The sequence below is a fragment of the Ruditapes philippinarum genome, unplaced genomic scaffold (assembly GCF_026571515.1).
Source record: "Ruditapes philippinarum isolate M1 unplaced genomic scaffold, ASM2657151v2 ctg657_1_1_1_1, whole genome shotgun sequence".
Classification (NCBI taxonomy): domain Eukaryota; kingdom Metazoa; phylum Mollusca; class Bivalvia; order Venerida; family Veneridae; genus Ruditapes; species Ruditapes philippinarum.
The window spans coordinates 138560-165856 of NW_026853644.1; the positions used below are offsets into that span (position 1 = coordinate 138560).

Here is a 27297-nt window from a genome sequence, read left to right on the forward strand (position 1 = left end):
ACCCTGATGTGCATATAAAAATGTAATTTGTCACCAACTTTTCATCTGCAAATAGGTGTAATCAATCGTATATTTTCAATTGGTACGCAATATTCATAACTTTTAGTTACTATTCGACATTAATATTTAAAGATCTAGCCGGTTTATGAATGTACAGGTTGGTAAATAATTTTCATTTGTATGGTACAGATATCGTCGTCAGCGTTATCAGTATACATTGTATTATCAATGGTAAATTTTTCGAAAATCAAATCTTTATCAGTTATTGATCTATTAAAAAAAAGAAAAAAAGAAAGAAAAGAATTTGATAAAAGATAAGGGATAGGTCGTTCTTCGTTCACTTTACTGAATCATTTTCTGAAAACGCGCATTGATTAAAAGACCAATGTATAACGGCATGTAAATCGAAAGTAGCGATATGGGATTTACCGTTTTCAGAAAAACCAATACGGAATTATAACAAAATGGAGGAAAGCTAGCTGATGTAAATTTTATGTTTTATTTCGTATAGGTGTTAAACTTAGTAAAAAATATATGTTTGGATTTTGACTGTGTAGACTTGTTAATTGTGTAGATCTATTTAGTTTAATAAATAATCTACGTTTTACCACGCACGTAAACATAAATGTAAGACACAGGATCTTATTCATTATTTGTTGAAACGTTTTCGCAGTTGATTACTTTTTTAATTACAAACACAGAAATTTTAATCCTGTTATTTTAACATTTGTAGTCTAAGATAAAATATATTTTTCAAGGACATTATGAACTGTTAAACGTACGTAATCTACTTTCGATTTCCTATATTGTATACAGGGAAAGTATAGCTGACAGTTAACCTTCAATCATTAACAGAGAAATCTTCAAGTTATAGATAAAACATTATGGCTGACAGACGCGACCGTGATGGGTGAGTAATTTAATTAATTTTGCTTATATACATTTAAATCAGTACATTGTAAAAATATTCCCATATCATATCATGTTTTTTTTCACAACTGAATAGCTACGCTCATGATTTATAAGGCCATACTCGTAAAACGCCTAAAAATGATTACATCTCAATTTAAACTTTTTTATTTAAAAAAACATTACTTAACCGGTTTTCAAGAACAACAAGGGCGCACTTGTAAGGGGAGGTACGGTAGTAAACCAAGCAACGTAGTAAATATATCGGTCTACAATGTAAACAATATTGCACAATTACAAATGTATTTAACACCTTGCATGAATATAATTATTTATATTCCTTCGAATTCTAATACTTAAATAAATGTGAGCGGGACTTTTCATAGTATATAATATTCACGATGACTTGAGCGGCTGAGGGCACTATTAAATTTTTCTTGGGCTTTAAAAATCTAGCAGTTTGTAACCGCTAGAATTATTTTTACGAAAATGCGTGTAAAACAAGCTCATATCAGTTTTTCAGATACATTTTTTCTCTAGACATTATGTTATCAATATGATTTCCCTTGTTGAACTTTCACCATTATTTTCAAGTAAAGTGCGGTTAATAATGTAAGAATCAAATAGCACACAGTGCCTTAATTGGATCTGATAGCATTTTAGTGACATCCCAGTCAGTTCCAAACACTGAATGGACGCCAGTTATTATGCGATGAGGCCCTCGGTGCTGTGTACTCTTTACTATGTATAGTTTTTTTGGACCGGAGTAAAGTTGGAGTTAAGTTAAATATCGACCGAGAAAAGTTATATATCAACCATGAAAGACAGTTCGAGTTCGATATAACTATTATCAGGTCCAGAAAAAACAAACAAAAACAAAACAATATTGTCCGAAACATAAGTGTAACAATTTTACATCGTATGTCAATTACAACAATATTTGTGTTTTTGTCTTTAATATATTCTTTACTTCTGATAAACGAAATCATATTCTAGATATATTATGGGGGATTAGAGTTACAATTAAAAAAAAAATAGGTGATAGACGTTGATGTCTAAAAAGCGCTAAAGCCTGTTCGTCTTCTTGCGATCAACCCTCCTTTTTGCGGGCTATACCGTTCATTGAAAGTTTATACAATACTTTTTCGCCATCATCTTTCGATTAATGATCGGTCGATCTGGTTAACAAAAATGCTAAAAAAACTTTTTCGCATGCTTACAATAGACTTCCAGACACTTTGTGCTTTTAAAATACTATTATACATGTCTATAGGTATTCATAGGGAGAAAAGCCGGGGTCATAATAGACTATTATTTACTAAAAATACATTATATGTTTTCTTTTAGACCACGACCTGGTTTAAGAAGAGGTCTTAGAGCAGGAAGACCACTTCGACAGGAACTTGATGATTGGGATGAAGATGAAGATGAAGGCCAGTATTTACCTCCTGGGAGAGAAGCACGCGAAAACCATGATAGATATGATCGATACGAAAGACCAAACAGAGGAGATGACCGTGACGATAGACGGCGGTATGATGATAGAGATTACCGGGATGATAGACGTAACGTTAGGGAAAGAGATGACCGAGACGATAGACGCGCATATGGTGAAAGAGACGCCCGTGATGACAGAGGGATATTTGGTGCTAGAGGAATGCATGCTCACGGTAGGCGTTTGCCTGGTGACCGAGGTGGAATTAACAATAGGGGTGGGCGTGGGGGAGGCAATCGACGAGACAAACCATTGGTGGTTGGTTTTAGATTTTTAGAAGGTCTACAAAAACGGGAGCCACCAGATATAGTTTTAACATTATCACATCCTAATACGGGTTTACGAGAAGGACTCGTGGAGTGTGTTTCGAAACCGGACGTGTTACGATTGATGATCAATGTGCTAGCCAAAGCTTTTTCATGTGACTCAACTCCAGAACAATTGAATCGCATATACATAATAATAAAAGAATGTCAGTTTTTTGACACGATTATGGATCATTTCCTAGACATGACGGCCGAAGATCGTGTTTCCGAGCAGAGGAAATTCCGCCAGCCAATAAAGGACATGATAACAATCATGGAAGCGATATCAAGGAAATATCCAACTTCTGTGACCCAATTTATAGGTACGTATCAAAATAATGACCTAAAAGAAACAAGATATAAAACTATTTTGAATTATAACACAGGTGGCATGGATGTATTTGCCAGAATCTGTTATTATCTGTTATTTGCGACAATGTTGTTACTCACTTTAATGGGTATCAGAATGGCTGTATATTTTAGAGGTGCATCTGCCTTATTTACAATCAGCAGCACATTTTTATTATATTATTTTGAATGATGTTTCTGTCTTATATGTGAACTTGCTTAATAGTTTTAAAGAACGTAGATCTACTTCCTAAGATAGATTCATGTATCATTTTAAGCAATTGTATGTGTCTAAAGTTTTAACATTGTTTTGTCGAATTGATTAATGTATTCTATTTTACTCGCAGGAATACACTCGGTTTTGAAAATAGTGATTGATGACCTCAGAGTTAATACGACTGACGTCATAGATGATAAGTTACTAGATGCTTTCCGTGAATTTACTGATTACACAGGCAAACTGCTTAAGCGCGGGGAAAGGTTTGTTTCATACTAAACGATTCTTAATTTACAAGTTAATGAATATTTATCAATGTAAACAGGTTTGATCCTGAAAAATTTAAAACAGTAAAGCGAAATGAAAATGCCGACATTGAAGTTGAATGAAAAAGAAGTTCAAATAATATAGAATTGAATGATTCTCTTTTAAAGAATCATAATGCCTGAGAATTGCTTTTATTTCTCAAAAGCCTTTTTTTAGCTCACCAGAACCGAAGGTTCAGAGTTAAGCTATACGTATTAAAGGGATATGCTCCATCGTTCGTCGTCATGCGTCAACATTCATCTTCTCTGAAACTGCTGGGCAGATTCACTATAAATTTGGTTTGTAGCATCCATGTGACTAGCATCGTTGTGAAGTCTAAATTAAATTTGCTCATATAATTTCAATTGACCCCTTTTAGGTGTCAACAGAGCTAAAAAATATAAAAAAAGAAAGTCTGCTCATATTAATTTTATTGGAACCTTCAAATAGAAAAAAACATTTAGATATCTTCTTCTACTGATCTAATGGATGCATGATCACAAAACTTTGTCTGTAGCATCCTAAGGTAGTCTTTCATCAAATGTGCTCATGTTAATTTGATTGGCTCCTTTTAGGGACTGCTAAAGAAACTCATTAAAACTTCTTCTGCTGAACTAATTGATGGATGATCACCAAACTTTGTCTTTAGTATTTTTTGGTAGTATTTTTCTCATATTCAATTGACTGATCCCTTTTAGAGTCTGCTTAAGCTAAAATAGAAAAAAAACCCTTAAAACATCTTTTTCTACAGAACTAATTGATAAATGATCACCAAACTTTGTCTGCAGCATTCTTAGGTAGTCTTTTATCAAATTTGCTTATACATGTATTAAATTGATTGGCCCCCTTTTAGGGGCCGCTAAAGCTTAAAAATAGAAAAAAAACATTAAATATTTACTGAATTAATTTATGGATGGATGATCATTAAACCTTGTCTTTAGCATTCTTTGAGTTTTTTTATCAAGTTTGCTCTAATTAGTTTTGTTATCCCCTTTTAGGGACCGATAGAGCTAAAAATAGAAAAAGTCTAGTAGCGTTAGTTGACATGTTTGCTTTCCAGATGAACAGTAACAATGCACTTGGGTCATATATGAAAAGGTTCCATATTTTATTATGAAAAAAACAAACAAAAGAACAATTGGTGTCTAATAAACTAATATCTAGAGCGGCAAGTTGAAGTTGAACTGAAATGGAAAAGTTCATTTGAAAAAAAAACCTTACTCTGAAAAGCTGTTGTTTCTGGTAAGCGATACAGGGCCATCTTGTGGGCGTCTTGTTCAGAGTTTCCAAAACGATACTCATTGGCCGTTTTGCTGAGTCACTTTTTGTTTCTATTGCCTTTTGGAATAAGTATACATGTAGTTTTATTGATTTTGTATGGATGTCATTTTATATTTTGGTACTTTATGACAAAAGACACATTCAGCATTACTTTCGTAGGTGATAAGTATCTAAAATGCTTTAATTACATTCTTTAAACGTAATAAAAAGCAGATTAATCTTTCTAAAAAAAGAAAGACATTTTTGACCTTTGATAAATTGAGTATATGAAGATCTTTGTAAAGTGAATTTCCTAGTTACTGAATCTCGTTACTGTCATTAAATTAAGTTCTATGTCGTTTTTATAAAAGAAAAATATCTACTATGAAAACTTATGAGGTATTTAATTACTTCAAATCTTTCCACACAGACGTCGTGCTGATAATCCAAGACAGCGACAAGCCGAGGTTGATGAACCTCCGGATGATTTCAGAGAGATACAGATATTCCCCCAGACCGCTGACATGCAGGTAAATCCTGAATATGTTGTTAAAATACTATAAAACATAACATGGAGTAGGATAAATATATGCATGCCTCATTTCTCTTTTTTCTGGTAATAAGTACATACAGAAGTATATTTCCGTATCCTGTATGTTGAAGCATAATGGCAACAAATGATCCCTTAGTTTTTGTAAGTAAATACATCTGTTATAAACAAAACAATGCTTTGATTTACATGGAATTTTATGGTTAACAAGCCTGAACGATTTTTCAGCCCACCGATGACAGATACTTAAGAGTCAATAAAACAAAGGGTCGCTACCAGGACGTTGATCATTACTTAGATGTTCAATTTCGCCTACTGAGGGAAGACTTCGTTGCCCCACTTAGAGATGGTGTAAGTAGTTACATTCAGGTCATGCAAGAAAAGGGAAAGAAAAAACAAAAAATCCAAGACGTTCGCATTTACAACAATGTAAGATTGATATCACCTGAATGTGGGGAAAATGGTCTATGTCACGTCCTCCAGTTTGATGTCAGTCAGCTTACAAAAGTCCGATGGAACTCGACAAAGAGACTTATATATGGATCATTGGTATGTTTGTCCCCAGATAATTTTACATCATTCTATTTTGCCACTGTTGTGAATCGAGAGCCAAAACAGTTGGTAAAAGGTCTTTTCATAGTCCGCTTTGAGCACGACCCCGAAACAGTAAGGACTTTGTTTGGACAAGTATTTACAATGGCTGAAACAACGGCGTATTTTGAATCATACAGACATGTTTTGACGGGGTTACAGCAAATAAGACAGGGTAATTTGCCTTTTGAAAGATACATTATTCAATGTGAAAGCCGGGTTCAATCTCCTGCCTATTTACGCCGGGACGTTGATACTAGATACGATCTTCGGCCTCTTGTTGACGAAAATATCATACTGCAAGATGACAGAAGACTTGGTGAGAACATTGGGGAGGTGGAGATCGTAAATGCAAATTATCAATTTAGTGATCGTTCGTTACCAGCTAGGAATATCAGGGTTCTCGATCGTTCAACTTGGCCACCAGCTGATTTACTTCACCTTGATGATTCGCAATATAAGGCTATTCACACAGCACTAACAAATGAGTTTGTTATCACTCAGGGACCACCCGGAACCGGGAAAACCTACATTGGCCTTAAAATAGTGAAAGCTCTTCTTCATAATAAAGATGTTTGGTCAAGGAATCCGGGTACAGGTGTAAAAGATCACCGTCCAATGTTAATTGTTTGCTATACCAATCATGCCCTTGACCAGTTTCTGGAAGGAATTGTAAAGTTCTATAAGGGTGACATTCTTCGTGTTGGGGGCAGAAGTAGTAGCGAAATTCTGAAAGAATATAATCTTCACAATTTTCGACAGAGGTTTAGACATGCTAAAAAGATACCTGTTGCAATCTTTCAAGGAAGACGTGAAGCAAAGAGCGAAATGGATTCAGTTACTGCAGAGATTAATAAAGTCAGTGCAAAAATACAAATCGCAACAACTTGCATACTTCGTGAAGAATTTTTGCAGCCATTTATGGGACAAGAACATAGTTTATTATTTACACAACAATTTAATATCTTGATGCAAGTGTACCCAGAAGCAATGCAGTTTATAGGTAAAAACCATTCGATCATTGTTGAATGGTTGGAGCTTGGTAATCTTGCACCAATAGTTGAAATGGAGGGAAATCTAGCACCAGAGTTTGAACAGCAGGAAATACCAAATATTGAAGAACAAGAAGATGAACTCATTGATGTTGAGGACGAGGTTGACGCAATTCAAGCAAACAGACAATTAGATGCTGGTGAGGACGATGACTTAGATGACTTATTTGACGAGATTATAAATGGAGAGCATGAATTAACGAGAAAAGAAAAGAACGAAATTAGAGTGAGATTGGCTATAAGTGAGCAACAAAAGGCAGTTGCATTGCATGTGGACCGGATGGGTGAAAAACCAAAGAATGTTCTTGACGGAGAATGGCAAGTAACAAAAAAGCAGCGAAGAAAACTTAAACAGAAAACACAGAAAAACTTAGCTTCCGGAGAAGTAATGACTGAAGAAGAAGCACGAGGCATAACAGACTTGTGGAGAATGTCGAATAAAGATAAATGGAGACTGTATCGTATGTGGGTGCAGAAATATTGCGATTTTCTGATGACACAAATTGGAGAAAAACAAGAAGAGTTTGAGGCAGCAGCAAGACGATATAGAGAGGCTTTAATGCAAGAGGACAAAGAAGTTATGAGACATTCAACAATCATTGGGATGACAACAACGGGAGCAGCAAGATATCAGGCCGTGCTTCAAGAGATAGGACCTAGAATAATCGTTGTAGAAGAAGCTGCCGAGGTTCTTGAGGCTCATATTGTAACAACACTTAGTAGAGGTTGTGAACATTTGATTTTAATTGGAGATCACAAACAACTTAAACCAAATCCAACTGTTTATAAATTGGCAACAGACTATAGTCTGGACGTTTCTCTATTTGAACGGATGATCGGTAACGGAATAAAGTGTGATTGTTTAGAACTTCAGCACAGAATGCGACCAGAAATAGCAGAGCTTATGCATCACATTTATGAAAACTTAAAAGATCACAATGATGTTAAAAAGTATGACACAATAAAAGGGATTTCACAGAATATCTTTTTTGTTGATCATAGAAATGAAGAAACGCATGAAGAAGATTTGAGAAGTCATTCAAATAGATATGAGGCAGAATATATTGTTGCGTTATGCAGATATCTTCTTTTGCAAGGCTACAAACCGTCTCAGATAACAGTTCTGACACTTTATTCGGGTCAGTTGTTTTGCCTTAGGGGAATGATGCCAAAGGAAGAATTTGATGGTGTAAGGGTCACGGTTGTTGACAACTATCAGGGAGAGGAAAACGACATTATCCTTTTATCTCTCGTAAGAAGCAATGAAGAAGGGAGCATAGGATTCCTTAAAATAGAAAACCGGGTTTGCGTTGCATTGTCAAGGGCAAAGAAAGGGTTTTATGCAATAGGAAATTTTGAACTGCTGAGAGACAAGTCAAAACTATGGAATGAGGTTGTTATTGATATGAAAAATAAAGGGAGGTTAGGAGAAGGTCTTGTATTGTATTGTCAGAATCATCCAGATGATAATGGTTTAATTGCAAAGCAACCGGGAGATTTTTTGCAAGCACCAGAAGGAGGTTGTAACAAGAAATGCAACACTCGTTTAGACTGTGGCCATGTATGTGAGATGTATTGTCACGTTGTTGACCAAGATCATAAAGATTATATATGTCGAAAGAGATGCGGTAAAGTGATTTGCGATAATGGACATAGATGCAAACAGATATGTGATAAGAAATGTGGGCAATGCTTAGAAAAGATAGAAAAGAAGATGCCAAGATGTGGCCATATTCAACAGGTGCCCTGTTCTATGAGTGCGTCGGAATTTGAGTGCAAAGGTGAATGCAAAGATACTTTAGAATGCGGTCATCAATGTCAATCGAAATGTGGCATGGCTCATACTGAGTATTGTAATGTTACTGATGAAAAAACGTGGCCATGTGGACATACAGGGAAGATTCATTGTTATCAGAAGAATGAAGCTCTCTGTCCTGAGCCATGTGATGAGATACTTGGCTGCGAACATCGCTGCCAAGGAACATGCGGTAAATGCTTCCAAGGCCGTTTACACATGCCATGTGTTAACGATTGTATAAGAATACTTGTATGTGGACATGAATGTACAGATACGTGTAACCAATGTCCACCTTGCAAAAGAAAATGTGAAAACAGATGCCAGCATAGTAAGTGTAATAGAAGATGTGGGGAACTATGTGTTCCTTGTATGGAACTGTGTACATGGAGATGCGAGCACTATAGATGTGGCCTTCTATGCAGTGAGCCTTGTGACAGACCTAGATGTGATCAGCCTTGTAGGAAACGTTTGCCATGTGGGCATCAGTGCATCGGATTGTGTGGCGAACCATGTCCGACAGACTGTAGGATTTGCGATAAACAAAAGGTGACAGAATTACTATTTGGAGAAGAAGATGAGCCATGGGCAAAATTTGTATTACTAGAGGACTGTAGAACGAAATGCATTATAGAATCAAATGCAATGGATCGTTATATGGATATGGGTGATGACCGAGGCGAAATCAAGCTTAAAGACTGTCCAAAATGCAAAACGCCAATTCGAAAAAGCAATCGATACAGGAAAATTATCAATAAAACATTGCAAGACATTGAATCTGTAAAAAGAAATGTTCTTGTAAACAAAGACAGAATTGTTCGATTGGAGACAGAACTTAAGGATGCTATTGCTGAAGAAACAAGTGCTGGTATTCGTTTGTCGATGAAAAGAAGATTAAATGCGATGCATGAACCAAAGGCAGAGAATGCATTAGCCGCCATGCTGAATCAAATGACTCTGCTGAAACACCTCGCGAAAATTGAGGATAACTGGAAGGATTTACACGGAATAGCCTTTGCAACCGAAAAGGCTGAAGCAGTCAAATTTCTTAATCAATTCCGAGATTGGATTCTTGTTGAAAGATCAATTATGACTCAGCAGGAAATAAATGATGCCGAATCAGAGCTGGAAAGGTCAAAGGCTTATCTTAAACTTTTACTTCATCAACAGAAAGCACGGTTACTTGGTAAAACAATTGACCCTTTATTCAGGAAAACGATTGTTGAGGCAGAAAAACTTCTAAAAAGACATAAAAAGTACGGAGAAATAAGACATATTGTTGCAAAATGCTTAGAAAAATTGAAAGATGCATTCCCGTTAAGCGAACTCGGTGTCACTGATGAAGAGCGATTGATGATTGTTAAAGCAATGGCTTTACCACAGGGACATTGGTTTAGATGTCCAAAAGGTTAGTAATTAATGCATTATGATTTAAAACTACTACATATACTAATTGTTTTGTATACACTAGTATCAAATGTATAGCTAATCATCGTTTTAAATGTTTATGGCACTATATACGTGTATATATGTATTTAATTTTCCCCTACCGGTTTAACCGGAGGGGACTAAAGGTTTACCCTCCGTCCGTCTCTCTGTCTGTCCGTCTGTCTGTCAGTCCGTCCGTCCACAAAACTGGATCCCGCGATAACGCAAAAAGTACTGAAAATATTTTTATGAAACTTGATATATGGATAGATGGCAGTATGGAGATTATGCACGTCTTTTTTTTTCTTCCTATGTTGAAAATTCTGGTTGCTATGGCAACAAATAGTCTGAAAATATGGCAAATTTAACACACAAACTGGATCCAATGATAACTCAAAAAGTACTGAAAATCTTTTTATGAAACTTGAAATATGGGTAGATGGCAGACTGGATATTATGCACATCTTTTTCTTTTCTTCCTATGTTAAAAATTCTGGTTGCTATGGCAACAAATAGCCTGAATTTCAAGATTTCTGATTTAAATTTTTCAGCTTTTTCACTATACTGAGTATGTTCTTTATTTCTTAAGGTGTTTACTTCAAACTTTAAATATAAGTTTCTGGTCATCAACCACATCATATGTGACAAGGTTTACAACTCTAGCACAAAAAATTTCAGCATTACCTCCCTTGAACTTAGAATTTTTATGAAAAAAATGTTGTCTTTTTTAAATAACTTCTTTATTTCCTAATGTATCTACTTCAAACTTCATATATATGTTTCTTATTATCACTCAACATTTTTGAGAAGGTTAAATACTCTAGCAAGACTATTTCCAGAATTATGTCCCCCTTGATTTTTTTCGAGAAATTGGTATTTTTCACTCCAACTTCTTCATTCCTTATAGGATTTACTTTACAATCCCACATCGTAATAATATGACAAGGTTGTATAAACATTATTTCCTTACTAGGCATGGAAACTTAACACATTACTGTGATATAGACAAACTTAGAACTCAAAAGATTTAAGTTCATTCATGTCATTCATTCACTGGTAAAATTGAATGGCCAATGGCCCATCAGAATGTTGCTGGGGTTCTAACCGGTAGGGGACTTATGGATTGCTTGCAATACTATGATAATTGCTTGTTATCACTCGACTGCCTTCATAGTGCCAGTGCGATAGTTGTTTTCTTTTTCTTTCTAAAAACAATTACAGTAAAACGAAAAGGCAGAAGGTTCTATGTATACAGCTTTTATCATTTTTTCCATCGCACATCGTGTAACTACTGTCTGTGTCAACTTAGCAAGGTTTTGAAGCTTATAGATTAGATTTTTTTCTCCGTCGAAAAATTATTCAAGAATTTTAGGTTACTGGTTTTTGCAGCCAGCAAATGACCCTTTTATCAAGGCGTCATTAAATTTTCTCATGTCCGTTGTTCCCATCTCGTTTTAAAGCCCTGCCTTTAAATCGAAACGGAAGAACACATATTATTTAAATATAACTTCCTCTTTATAGTTGGAAGCCTTTCAAAAAACTTGAAATACTTTATACCGATAAGCTGGAATTTTTTTCTTCAAAAAGAAATTTTTAATCAAAAATAGTTACTGTGTTCGTTTTTACAATTTATTTGCTGAAAATATGTTTGTTGAAACGGTTTGAAAATTATCTCATTGATAATCATCATTAAATTCTTATTATTCATACTTTAGGACATGTATATGCTATTGCTGACTGTGGGGGAGCTACAACAGAGGGTACTTGTCCAGAGTGTGGTAGTGCAATTGGAGGGGGTAATCACCGTTTAAGGGAAGACAATCGGTTCTTTGGAGAAATGGATGGAGCCCAACATCCAGCTTGGTCTGAGCAAGCCAATTTAGGAAATTATGGATTTAATGCCGAATTTTAGATATTTAACCGTATTTTTCATGTATATGGACAATGAAAGATTTGTTTAAACTCCTTATGCTTCTTTATTATCGATTGCTATCTTTAATAGCCTAATTTTAAGTAGTTTACTTTTCAATGTTTTGTTAAGTTTGAGTTATTTGTTTACCTGCATTGTGATTAATTTAGTTGTGATATATTTTGTAAATTTTCATCATTTGAAATTTTATGATTACCTTAAATAAAGTCAATATTTAATGTCAAGAAAAATGTGACATTGATACTAAGGCTAAAACGTGTGACCATATTAGTGGTTGTTCGTATTCTTCCCACTTTAAAAAAGTTGGTAATATAAATTTGTGTGTGCTTGGAAATATTTTTAATGTTTATTTGGTGCTTGGTGATGTGTCTCTCTTCGCTTTGAATAAATATAGTTTTATATCATACCAATATTTGCATTTCTTATTTCGAAATGTGTAAAAATACATTTTTGCAAGAGTGCTTTTTAAAACTCAAAACAGAATGCTGTCAGTTTATCCGGTATTGTTTTTATCATTTTCTATTATAGTTTATAAAGTAAGTACAGACCAAGTGTCATTTTCTTTTTTGTAGGGACATACCTCTTTTTATATAATTCATTATGCTCATTATGATTTGACTATATATTTCAAAACATTTACTGTTATAATGGTGATGTAAACTTAATTCGACTTATCTGTTAAATGATCTGTTAACCCTCTATGTACCCTTGGATAGGCAACATGTCAATTCAATAACAGATAAAGTGTCATTCTCTTTTAAAAGGTTATGCTTGTTAAATTTGGAACATATCATGTGCATTTTTAAGTCAAATAATCTTAATACATACATAATTTGTTGCTGAGATACATTGAAAAGGATGGAGGTGCTATCTTTGTTATCAAATAATTTATTTAATATTTATGTAATTTGAAACAAATATAACTTTTTACAGTTATATTCAAACAAAGTGTGTTGGAGGTGTTTTTGTTAATGTCGTTGTCTTCAAACCACTTGTCACTCACCGCTGTAGGTTCAAACCCCAACAGGGACTTTGGATGAAAGCTTGCGACATGTCGGTGGTACTACTCAGACGTCAGCCTAAAATAATGCACGGAGGGGCATTTGTGGTCTTCCCCAATCAGATAAGCTGAAAAGTCGCCATATGACTTATACCGTGATACATTACCGTGTATATTTTATGAAACTTATTACGATACGTTTGCACCTTGCATTTTTTGAATAAAATTTGACAACAGCCGATTATTTTTTGACAATAAACTCGTTTCTCAGTGCTTATGGTTTCCAAAAACAAATAAGTGACTTGATAATTTGTATCTGAGTTTCAAAAGAGTAGATACTATGTTGTTTTTGAAATTAATTGTCTTTGTTTATCTAAAAAATTTGTGTTTTGAATTTTTTTAACTAATCACTTTTCTGTTTTTTCTCATGATTGTTCGACGACTGTATACTAACACGTTTAGGATAAATCACATGTACATTGTTGATAAACATGGAAAAAATAAATACTATAGTAATTAATTAGAATAATAAGAGTTCGTTTCATGATAATAATTGAAATAAACGTTTCAATTGGTATGCTGATGTTTGATCAAAGACTAAACCTAGGAATGTACGTGTTTATGAAAAGTTTGCGTATAGAGAACTTTTTTTATAAAGTTATTTATTGATAAATTGGCCAGAACTTTGATGCTTATATAGATTTATGTACTAAAATATCTTTTAATCCATTAGGCTTGAATTGTCAGATTAGATAATTATGTTGTGTATATATATGCATATTATATTCTTCTCTGTTAGTGTCTGTGGTAATTTTTATAGTTGATATTTGTTTATTTTAGGATGTAGTTATAATTTGTGGTTATTTAAATAAAAAAAAATACACACATAATTTATGCTGGGTTATAAACATTCTTATCTGAGTGATCTTAAATGCTAGAAAATTTAGTCGTAAAGATATATGACTAAGTGTCTAATTGAAACTACCAATAAAGTTTTTTCTGTGCTAAGTGTTGGCATTATAATATTCCCAAACTGTCCAGTTAGCATTCACAATTTGTATGTAATGTATTGAATAATATATGTGTTACATGTACATATATCAGTGGACTTTTATTGCAATTACTACAGAACTGATCTTTTAATTTTTTTAATGTATAAGGATATCTATTTATCTGTATGGTTCATCCTTCACCCTGGTAACTGTCTACTTTTTAACATCAATTACAAGAACTTAAATAATGTAATGCATATTCTTTCGGCAAACAAAATGCAATGAAAAAAGCATTGCTCGTTAATGTGTTTCTGCTTAAATAAGTGAAAATTTTCGTTATATTTGGCTGCCAGAAAGTGTAAAAGAAGTAAAAAAGAGAGATATATATACCTTTGGTGAAAATGTGCCTTTCACAGATATTATCTAGACATTTTATATGTCCTTTACTTTTATTTTAACATCAACATATGGAGTTCATGAAGGCTCACTATTATATAATTACATAATACTGGAGATATCACAATCTGAAATAAAGAAATAACTTATCTTGATCAGTCTAATACATGTTTATGTAGAAGATAGCTTAGTTTTGTAGTAAGCAAAGAAAATGCTCACATGACGTCCTAACTATCTTTCCTATAAAAACCAAAGAAATAACAACTCTGTTATGCGTTTGCGAGAGAAATGCTTATAGATTTTCCTTGATCCATAAGAAATGTTAAGTACATAGCAACCGATATTGGTTGTGCAGGTAACGCAGTCAGACCGTGCGTAACACAGTAATTTTCAAAATACTTGAAAGAAGAACGATATTTCTTTACGGTGTTATCTGCCCTTGACTGCGTCAAATAACTAGCCATTCTGTCCGTGATGCCTACATGAGATGATGATGGTATTCCTGCCTCGTCCATTTTCCTTTTTAACGTGTCTCTTAAACCAAGACCTTCTGCAATTTTTTGCCTTGCCTCGTCGGTTCTCTCGGACACTGCGGCTTGTTCGGCCTCTTCGAGTGCCATGCTTAGTTTGCTATTGTATTTAAATTGTTCCTCGTTCGACTTTCTCTTGAAAGTTGGAACGCCAGAGACAATATTAGAAAATTGACTCAATTGATTTGAAGAACTTTTAGAACTTATCTTTTCCATAATTGTCTCCATATCCCGCAGCATTGATGTTTTATGCTCTTGAAGAGACAATCTCAAACGTTCGTCGACAATCTCTTGAATATTTTCAATGTGATGTTCATCCATAGTGAAGTGTATTGGTTTCGTGCACGATGTTGCCACGTAGAAAATCTCGCTAGAACTGATTTCAACAATCAATACCCGCCAAACATAAACTCTTATTCACGAACCGTGACAAACCGGTTTTGTTATACAATGTCCGTAAGGACAATAGTACTCAACTATACGATGTAACGTTGAGTACTTAAAAATATTACTTTATCTTGATTGGCTAAATTTAACTGTAGGATTAACTCTAGCTAGGACATAGCATCATGGAAATACGCAAAATGTTATAAAAAAACTTAAACGAGGGCTCAAATCGTTATGTGAAGAGCACGTGGAGAAAGCTCTCTCTGAGACAAACCTTTTCATATTTCCTTTCTTAGCATAAAATGAACGGTTTTTATACGCTCCTAAAACTTATGGACGTACATTATTATGGAATGCGGTTGTCTGTCTCTTGGTCTGTCCGTTTGTTTGCCCGTAAAGTAATGGTGTCCGCAGGATGTTTTTATATTTGGAATGTTATACCAGAAGACAGATCGAGTTATCTTTTCGATGTAATCAACTTATTTTTGATAGAGTTATGCCTCCTTTAAAACCAAATTTGGTTTTGGTTTGTGATTTTGTGGGGTATTTTTTTATTATTGGTCTTAGAGGATAACTTTGGAAATATTTCAATTAGTGTGTTTATACTTGGCAGGTAAGTAATTTATTCCAAAACACAGGTCAAGAATTGTTTTCACTGCAATCGACCTATTATTGAGAGAGTTGTGTCCCGTTTGAACCAAATTTTCTGTTTAATTATTGGTTTCCACAATATTTCAATGATTGCATTTATGTGCATGTAAGTATATTACATCAAAACACAGTTTAAGTTCTATTGTTGGTGCAAACGACTTATTAACGGGACCAATTCCTTGACACACAAGACATGGAAAACACTGAATGTTAATAGTTTGATAGAAACATTTCGTTCTGAAATTTACGTTGTATATTATAGTATTATTTATTACCCTTGTATTTCAAATGACATCTAATGGGAGAATAATAATTGCGCAGCCTAAATTATTGTCGAGTCTTAAATTGATTGCCATACTTCATGATAATGATCTCTGTACCAACGCGCACTATCTCAGCTATGGCATGTGTTGACATAGAAAAAACTTTAATCTGCTGATTTCGTATAACCGGTCTGGTCCGCTTTAAATTTGAAACAGTTCAGGGCTTTCATATCAAATACAAAAAAGCTGCATAAGTCGGACTGCACGGCTGTTCAGGCTAACATTGGTCTATGCTGTTGGTAAAGCTACTCACGGTTGCAGCAAACTTAAGCATTTTACTAATGAGTCAATTATACAATACAAAATATGAAAGGTCCATTGTATACTTAACATATATTAAAGTGTTTAAGGGACAAAAAGCACGAAAAAATACACATATTATGCACATCCACGTGAGCGTCTTTTATCGTTACCATTCGAAGGGCTTCCTTTCATGCTTCCGGACTTGTATTACTCTATTTGTCGTGATTTGTATTAATTAACAGGACGCTCTTATATTAAGTTGTTCTCTTGTACGTTGGAAAAAATAAACGCTTTCGTTATTTTAGCGTTCGTATTAACACTGATGTTATTTCCAAAATGTCACATGGTATAATATCGTTGTCATCATTGGTTAAAAGGCATTGATAACATGGTAGGATTAAAAACGAAAGTAGGAATTGAAATCGGAAGTAGGAATACCGGGGATTACCGTGTAGGATTTGTACATTAATATTTAGTTATTCTGTCTCAAAAGGTTAGAAGAAATACCTTTATGATATCAGGTAAGGACATAGATCTACGTTTACTGATATTGTACAATATAAACTATAATTGTGAGATCTTTTAATTAGTCATAGCACAAAATTTTATTGAATATTCAAGTATACTCTAGTGTTAATATCAATAACATTGTGTAAAATCTTTAATATATATTACTACTGTCATATATATATGTGTGTCCTATAAGAATACTTTATATATAAAGATATACATGTAGACGTTTTGCATTATCATTATGACATTATCAAACAATTAAAACTTACATGTAAAGATATGCTGGCGTATATAAATGTGAACGATCGTTAACGCCGATATTTATTATTATGGAACGCCATAGCTGCCTCATATTATTTGCCCTAATAAGACTTCGTCACAAAACGTTGGCAAGCCAACACTTCTGTTATACATAATAAGAAGCACATAGGGAAAAATTAAACGAAATGTAACAACATGAAGCAGCTATGGCATTCCATATATTATGGTGGCTAATTTGTGACATGCTAGATATTCGCTCCGCGAGGCGTCAGAGAAAAACACACAAGACGACAAAGTGACCTCTGACGCTGGTTCCATCGGCGGGGCGCCAGACGCAAATACGACAAAGTGACCACTTTATTGTAATTTCATATTTTTTTGGCTTCGCTCCGCATGGCGCCGGACGAAATCATGAAAATATGAAGAAGTGATAATTTTGTCGTTGTATTGTGTTTTCACCTTTTCCTTCCTGGGGCGCCAGATGACAACATTGAATACGACAAAGTGAAAACTTGTACTTTCGATCTGCGGGGCACCAAAGAAAAACACAACATTACAACAAAGTGACCACTTTGTCGTACTTTCGCTTTGTTGGACACCATGAGAAAACAGGAAAGTAAGACAAAGTGACATGACACAATTCAGCCACCATGATAAATAAATGATTTAACATGCAAACATGGTGAAATTGCAATCATAAACTTAGAATGATATTATCTAATGACGTTTCAGTGTCTGAAAACATATGAACACTGTTTACTCGCATCATTAAAGATACACACTGCAGGTAAAAAGATGGCCGACAGACAAGAACGGTAAGCAATGTTTTATAGTTGTATTGTAAGTAACAAAATAATGAAGGTATCTAATATCTAATATACTGGAAACAAGAGCATCATTATAAGAGACGAATTCGAAATTAAAAAAGCACATTTTCAATAAAAATCATACACTGTTGTATTATACACGCATAATTTTGTCGAGAAAAATTTTAATGTCTTGGTTTAATATTTTCAAAAAACATATAACAAATATACAACATCTTTTTATTGATTAAGTTTAAAAAGAGATAGTTAAATGATAAATAAATAAATAAATAAATAAATAATAAAGAGTTTCGATGTATACGCGGTAAATTGTGGTAAGAGTTCCTTTATTGAAGCATGGTTATACACAATTGCAGTTTCCGGCACGAAGACTATAGACCTTCTCGAAATGGAAGGTCGTTTAGAGATCTACGTGAAAACGGTGACAGATATGACTCGAGGAATCAAAGAAGCAGTACACGTGAAGATAGAAATCGTTACTATGCTGGCGGGAATAGGAATGACAATAACCATGGAAGAGATGACCGTGAGGATAGGCAGATGTATGACAACAGAAGATATCGGGACGATAGATGCGGTAGACAAATATTTGAACGTGATGATAGACGTGCATTTACGAGAAGAGACGACATTGATGCTAAACAAGGTTCTAGTAGAAGAATAGAATTACACGATAGGCGTTCTTTATCTGAAGAAGAGGGTAATACAAATAGACGCGACATAAGGGAGAGACAAACTTATAGACATTCTACGGATAGAAATTGTGTTCGAAGTAATAATACAGACAGATGGTATGGTGGTGTCCAAGCTAACAACCAAAGAGTTACATTAAATAGTAGAGGAGGGCGCGAAAAAATGGGTTTTCAGCCACCGGTTTTAAATTTTAAATTCTTAAATGAGCTTCAGAAGCAAGAACCATTTGAAATTCTAATGACTTTAGCTAATCCGGAAACAGGATTGAGGGATGAACTTATTCAGTTGTTTCGAAGACCATTTGTTGCAAGATTACTGTTAAGTGTTTTAGTTAAGGCATTCACGTGTACCTCAGCTCTAGATAAGCTGCATGACGTCTTTGAAATACTGAAAAGTGGTAAATTCATAGATAAAACAATGGATTTCTTCCTTCAAATGAAAGATGAAGACCGTATCCACGAGCAGGCGACATTCCGGCAATCAATTGTTGACATGTTTTCAATCATGAAAGAGATGGACAGTTTTGAGAAATGCAGACTCTCAAAAACAGAATTTAAAGGTAAGGAATTAAACAAATGATAATATAAAATAGCAGACAATAGATGTTTTTTAATCACTACTTTTAACATTACTGCTGTGCAGCAAAAATGTTTTGTTCTTGTTTTTTTCTCTCTGGCCTGAAGAGAAAAATAACAACACTCACAAAGGACAAAATCACATTCAAAATATGTTTATGAAAACGATACTACAATGACAATTTCAAGATTAAGATTATAAATTGGTGTAACCTATTTATATTTTTTTATTTACAGGTGTAAAAGCAATACTAACATCGGTAATAGAATATTTGAAGGAAAACACAAATGACGTTATTGACGACGAGGTAGTGAACGCTTTTCGCGAATTCACAGAAAATTCTGACAGACTCACAAAGTGCGAAAAGAGGTTTGTGTAGTCTTAGATAAAACAAAATCAGAGAAAAATATGTTTAGAATTGTTTATCTATTAATATATTATCTATTTAAATCATTCATGAGTAAAATAAAGCCATCAAACCATCATATCTTTTTTAGGTTTTCTAATTGTATTTATAAAGTTATTATCCAAAACTAGGAATGGTACTGCATATAACATTTCGAATAGGAAATGTTTAATTTATAAGGGTTATTACCTAAACCAGGAATGGTACTGGTTCTTATATAAACATATTACGTTTTGAATAGAAAAGGTTTAATTTCAGTCGATATATTTCTTTTTAAACATGAGCATGATTTAGATGTTGTGCTCATGACACTTAGGGTATGACCATCCTATCGGGCACTATAAGGAACTGAAATACTGACAACATAGGTCAGATATATACCTTTAAGGACACCTGTATGCAAAATTTAAACAAACATAACTACGGAAATCGAGTTATGGCCACTTTTCTGAATTTAATCTGGGATGTTAGAAGGGTTCGTTTTCAGAAATAAAGAACCTTTAAATAATCTACAATATCACTTATGAAAAATGTTTTCCTATTTACTTTTGGTAAGAAACAAAATATAACATTCAGCTAACAATCCACATAAGCAAAATGATTGTTTCTACACACAATTTATAAAATATGTATAAAAATGGTACCCTACCACATCCGTATTTAACATATTTTTGACCATTTTTCTACCTTTAGAGCCTAATTAAAAAAATATCTAAAATTTACTAAAATGAGTGCTTGGTTTTAAAGTTTTCCTATTTGTTTTTTCAAAAGTATATTGCTTCATCTACCAAAATATTAAATACTTTAACCGTCTAGTTTTGATTTTATTGCACTTTGAAAATATCAAATAGCATTATCTAGCCAATAAATACTTATATTAATTTGATAATTACAACTAAATACTTTTTTTCTGCCCCAAAAAGATACGAGAGATTCATATAAAATGTTAAAAGAAAGAAAAAAAAGTTGACCCTTTTGGGGCCCAAAGTTTCAATGTATTTAACAGTAGAATACTCTTCAAAGCGGAGGTAATGCATTAGGACGGCCATACTTTATGTTTAATCAATTTATCGCAATATCGCATATATAAAAGTGTTTTTTTTCTTACAAGGCGTGTATAAAGTATATACAGTTTTTTTTAACTTACATTAACTTCAAATGAAATATATAACAATTATTGCTTACATCGTAAACACTGTATTTATGAAATACTTACTAAATATGGCTATTTTACTGTATATAGAGGTCACAATGACATGCAAGATGGTGGTGTCGTTGACGTACCTCCAAAGAAATGTAAGGATGTCCAGACGTCATCTGACAGCAATGCCGCAAAGGTAGATACATGTACTCGTACTATTTGAGAATATTTGTTTTTGGTTTCTGATTAATTGATGTTCATAAATATAACGTATTAGGTTAAAATCTTAAAATCTTATTTTAACAATCTATCTAGATGATGATAAATATATCCAGCTCCACTTAATCTGGACTTAATCGAAGAAAAAGAATATCGAGCTATTGCTACAATCATGTCTTTCTACCCGTTGCGATTAGCTTTGCCCGTTGTTTTCCAGAAACTTAACATTGGTAATTTTGTTTTCATTTCCTCATGGATTGTCTTTGTACTAACACAACAAACTTTTTGACAAGACCTGCAAGTACATGAAGTAAAGACTGAACTTCACATTGACTCATAAATGATCTTTTAACTTTTTGAATGCTATAATTGGCTATTGAGTTTTTTAAATTCATGATTTTACTGCCGTCACACTTGGACACAACGATACTTTTGAAAATACTTTTATGTAGATCAAATTAAGTATAACCTTCACTCATCAATGACATTGACTCTGAAGGTCAAGTGCTTGAAGTTTTCTTGATTTTGCTATAATTTACATAGCTTAGTCGCAGGGATAAGACGCGTTGATCTGATATTATCCCCTACCGGCTGCTACCCCCCTCCCTCCAATCCCTTGTACACACAAAAAAGATTTAGACGGGATTTTCGTTGGTGAGTGTCATCGATTGTTTAGTTTTTACAGATGCAATGTTCTTTCTCACGCAACAGTTTGTTCTTTCTCACGCAACAGTGTCTCCATTTAGCGATTCAGTCCTAAAAAATCAGTGCCTACGTGAATAAGATCTTGTTAAATTTCATGGTTCCAACTGTTTTGGTGATCTTACAAAACAAAATACTTTACACTGCTTAATATAGAAGATGTCATTGCATACATATATCTATACTCTATTGATCGAGACCAAGTTTTAAATAAAAGATAAATATTTGGCTGTTTTGGAGTTATGACATTGAATGTTAACTTTGGTAGAATCAAAGCTCTGGAAGGGCGTAGGAGTTGCTACCCTTGTATAACTAATACTAAAGATGTATAATGAAAATTCTGTAATAGTGTCACATTATTGTAGTTATGATTACTAAATGTAGAAATTGACTTTAAATCATATTTTTGGCGGTTGTAACCGGGACTGGAAAGAGTAGGCAGTGGGTAGCGGTCGGTAGGGTCAAAGCGTCTTATCCCGTTGAGCTTAGTTAATTATTTACAAATACGATTTTTGTTTAGACAAAAGAAAGAACACAAATGACAAAACCGAAATGGTAAATTGTTACACTATAAACTTGACCATTATTGATCTTGACCGGGAAGGTAAAAATATTGAAATCTTATGACAAAACCGACATGTTGAATTTCTCAAATAATTATAATCATGACCTGTAAAGATAAGAAAGTAAAATATTAAAGTAAGCAAAAATTAATATGCAAACAACACTAATGAAAATACCGAATAATTGAATAATGTATCAAGTATGACCTTTATCTGTAATTGACCTAGACTGTCAAGGCCAAATATTAAATTTTACTTATATTTTGTACCAAAGGAATATTTTCTAGTAGAATTCGTTACCACACATTTCTTCCTCTGATGCGTTTGTCTTTAGAAAGTAGAAAATAAGAAAAGAAAATCGAGCGTGGGCAGTGTATAGCGGTTGCTCTTGTTAAACAATTAATTGGTGCTCTTTTTACTTTTATTTAGAACAATAAAGTTTTCTTCAAACTTATTTTATCTAACACGTGTATCTTGTTTACAGTGTCTTTTGTCATCCACGATGGACAAAGTTGATACCGGTACTTTAAGCGACTCAACAGAACCCGAGTGTAAACATATACTAGACTGCGGTCATAAATGTCAAGCAAAATGTCATATGCCTCATACAGAGGTTTGCGATATCGATGTTGAAAAGACGTTTCCATGTGGACATATAGGCAATGTCAAATGCTACAAAAAGGACAGTGCTATGTGTCAAGAGCCATGTGGTGGTATCTTAGCTTGTGAACATCCTTGCATAGGAACATGTGCAGAATGCTTCCAAGGTCGATTGCATAAGCCGTGTGAAGACCAGTGCAAAAGAATATTAGTATGTGATCATGAATGTACTAACAAATGCAACCTATGCCTGCCATGTACAAGAATATGTGAAAATAGATGTCAACATAGCAAATGTATTAAGCGGTGTGGAGAATTGTGTGTACCTTGTAAGGAAAAATGTACTTGGAACTGTGAACATTTACAGTGTGGTAAACTTTGCAGTGAGCCATGTGACCGAGCGAGATGTGACCAGCCATGCAAGAAGAGGCTTGCTTGTGGCCATCAATGCATTGGCCTATGCGGAGAACCATGTCCTTCTGATTGTAGAGTATGTAATGAACAGACGGTCACCGAAATATTCTTTGGAAATGAAGACGAATCTGATGCAATGTTTGTACTGCTTGAAGACTGTAGAGCTAAATGTATCATTGAATCAAATGCTATGGATAATTATATGGATCAGAAAAACAATGATGGTAAAATAAAACTGAAAGAGTGTCCAAAATGTAAAACGCCAATAAGAAAAAGTAATCGGTATAGACATATTATTAATGAGACTCTTCTTGACATTGAAAAAGTAAAGGAAAACATCTTGCTTAATAAAAAGGAAGGTAGGAGATTAGAAAATGAAATATTTCAATCACTTCTTGCAGTTGAAGATAAAACAATTACACAATCAGTGAAACAGAAAATAAGAGCGATGAAAGAACCAAAGTCTGAAAAAACTTTAGTAACAATGCTGAATCAGCTATCTCTTTTGAAAGCAATCTTGAAATTGGCAAAAGAGTGGAAGGACCAGGTGCAGCGTGAAAATTTAAAGGACGATCTTAAAACGGCGCTTGAGTTTTTACAGCGTTTCCAGTATTGGGTCATGCAGGATCGGTCTTTTATGACCGATGAGGAAATATCCGATGCCAAGCTTGAAATTTCAAGATCATATGACCTTAAGAAGTTATTACTATATAAGCAACAAGCCACTGACATAGGTCAAGACATAGACAGTTCTCTTCAAGCAAATATATCAGAGGCTGTGAGTTTACTTATTGGAAGCGGGAAATATGGGCAACAAGTTCGCAGTACCGTAGAATCATGCCTGAAAGAACTAAAGGATGCTCTACCTCAAAGCGGTCTAGGTGTTTCAGAAGAAGAGAAGATTATGATAGTCAAAGCTATGGATTTCCAAAAAAAGGGACATTGGTACAAATGTCCGAACGGTAAAATGATGTTTCTTGACACGGTTTTATTGCTGTTTCCTTATAAGATAATAAATGTTGCCAAATCGACTTTTTAGATCAATTTTCTAGGCCATTATAATTGAGTAATACTCACTCAAAAATCCACATGATGGTGCGAAATTTTGAAAGAAAACTGCAATTTTTAAATGATATATAATTTCGTTATTTATCAAACAATCACATACTGGTATGTAAAGCCGTATGCAGGAAGAACCTTTACGTAGTATCATGACTATACTCTATTATCAAACGTTGTCTTTTATGGGACTGTATAAATAAATTTCACTTAATCTATCTTTTTGTTTTGATTGTTTAAGAAAAAAGCTTATTATTGATTCATTGACTTAAATACTTTTTAACAAACTCTTTCAATCTCTTTCTGTTTGAAAATTTTGAAAAAGTTGAAAGCTTAGCTAATTTTATCAAAACGCCGATGAGGTTTGATGCATAATGAAATTACATTTTCCTTTGTAATATTTCAGGGCATATATATGTCATCACAGAATGTGGTGGTGCTATGGAGGTGAGTCGTTGCCCGGAATGTAACAGTGCTATCGGGGGAGCGAGCCACCAGCTAAGAGATGATAACCAAGTGGCAACAGAAATGGATGGGGCCCAATTCAGCGCTTGGTCTGAACAGGCAAATATGGAGAACTATGACCAATTCGAATTATTTGATTAAACAGTTTTTAGATTGACTTACAAATAGTTTTGATTCAAAAGGAAACACAGCGTTTTTTGCATACGGACAGCGAGAAGACTTTCCCTAATCATTCTTTGAGAAACAACGAGATATAAGTGTGTGTGCTATATATTTTTTAAAAAAGCTAAATACTTGTGTAAGCAATTAGATATGAATAACACATATTTAATTAACTTTAAGTATCATATGTTCGAATGTATGTCTTCATATGGAGCGAGAGTTTCATAGAATCACAATTACATCAACATGACACTGACATTTGCGTCTCTATCATAGTACCTAGTGGTTATAAATGTTTGTATTTTGTAGATCCATAGGATAAAGAATATGGATGTTTGCATGTAAAGTAGTAATATATCAAATTTACATAATTATGTAAAAGTTTTAAAAATGCTTAATTAAATAAGATTTCGTTTTAACTCAACTGCACCTGAGCACAAAGCGCTTACAGATGAGCAATTCTGATAAAGGTGTGTCTGTTGTCTGTAGTCCGTCGTTGACCACAATTTATTTACACAATAGATTCTTATAAGCAACTTGGTGTATTTCGACAAAACTGCATGAGAATGAATTTTAGCTGGTCCCTTACAAGAAATTTTTATCAATCTTCATTTTCAAAAACTACAATGTCAAGAGCTTATAAATCACCATGTGACCTTCTTTTAAAGTCACTTCAGTGTTGTTATATTTTTCTGGTCCTTCGGGATCATTGATTCGATCACATTTAAGTGTTGAGAATTGAGTACCGCTTAAGCAGGTGCTAAGAAACTACAACGCCAACAGTTTAGATATTTGACATGTAGTATTGCCTAGATGTCTACAATAGTAATGCTACTATGGTCAATAAATGGTCCGCCCTTTAAGTTTCTTACTGAACATAGACTTGCATGGTTAACATGCTTCAAACATGTAAGTACAATGCCCAGAGCCGCCTTGGTACTTGTCATGTACAATATCACCTTGTGTTCCTCTACAAAAGTTATATTAATCATGCCTATTGGATAAAAATTAAATAATATAAACATTGTATTAAAATGAACTACATGTGAGTATTCTTTAATCAAACGACAACGTCAAGAGCTTAGAAATTTGGAATGTAGCATTGCGTAATATATCTTTACAAAAGATGTTTAAGTCTAGCCCATGCGATACAATTTGTCCCATTCTTTTGGACACTTAATTAAAAATCTTCTTCTCTGACATTGCAGTGCAAAGAGCTTAGACATTTGAAATGTAGCATCACCATATGGTCCCCGATAAAAGTTATGTTATTCATGCAACTGTTGTTAAATTGCCCAGCCCTGTAGGCCAATTACTTAACACAAATTTGCATGGCAAACATGTCTTCGAAATCATCTTCTGTGACAGTACTATAGATCATTTCTATATCAATTTCTGCTTGTAAAAAATTGATTTTCTATGTTTGTTAGTTTTGCAGCGTGAGGTTACATATATCGTATCATTTTAATTTCTTTTCTTTTTCATGTGTCTTCTTTAACACGACAAGAAGAAAATTAACTTAGACACCATACTTATTGCTTCATCTTGTGAATAAAATAATTGTTCATATTAAAAATAAACTGATTTTCAATGTAGTATATAAATGACGGCAAAGAGATAATGTTCAACTATTTAACACTCAGTTTTATGTTAATAAGAGCATTTCATCGCAAATATGATTAAATTTTTATGTTTATATAATAGCTTATTTCATTATGGGGTAGATACAAACTATTGATTCTACTGAATGCTGATTTTATCTTTTCATTATTTTTTATATAATTGCAGTTTTTGCTTAGTATGAATATACCCGTATGATACACGTATTGTTTACTTTGATTATCATGTCAATTAGGCTACATAACAGCGTGTATTTCTTGTTTTGTTTATTATTCAATCGGCTATATCTCTGTCAACATTACGAGAATAAGTGCTTGTTTATGAATTATATAGCTTGTTTTAATAAATAGGTTTATAAATTTGCGTTA

General features: G+C 33.8%; 1 protein-coding gene across 1 annotated transcript; it reads left to right on the plus strand.

Moving 5' to 3' along the window:
• Positions 1-268: 268 nt before the first annotated feature.
• LOC132737426 (NFX1-type zinc finger-containing protein 1-like) lies at positions 269-27297 on the plus strand. Its single transcript, XM_060724710.1, has 13 exons — positions 269-484; positions 817-910; positions 2257-3032; positions 3405-3537; positions 5271-5370; positions 5619-10236; positions 11972-12165; positions 18215-18297; positions 18666-19561; positions 19815-19947; positions 21228-21321; positions 23094-24585; positions 25089-27297. Exons 2-13 carry the CDS (start codon positions 885-887, stop codon positions 25286-25288), a joined length of 8745 nt encoding a protein of 2914 aa, XP_060580693.1. The 5' UTR covers positions 269-484; positions 817-884; the 3' UTR covers positions 25289-27297.

Excerpts from the sequence above, each read along its gene's own strand:
- LOC132737426 (XM_060724710.1), top strand. The coding sequence starts at position 885 with ATGGCTGACAGACGCGACCGTGATGG. Across the intron at positions 3,033-3,404 it reads TTCTGTGACCCAATTTATAG|GAATACACTCGGTTTTGAAA; the intron begins GTACGTATCAAA and ends TTTTACTCGCAG. Across the intron at positions 18,298-18,665 it reads ATGGCCGACAGACAAGAACG|TTTCCGGCACGAAGACTATA; the intron begins GTAAGCAATGTT and ends ACACAATTGCAG.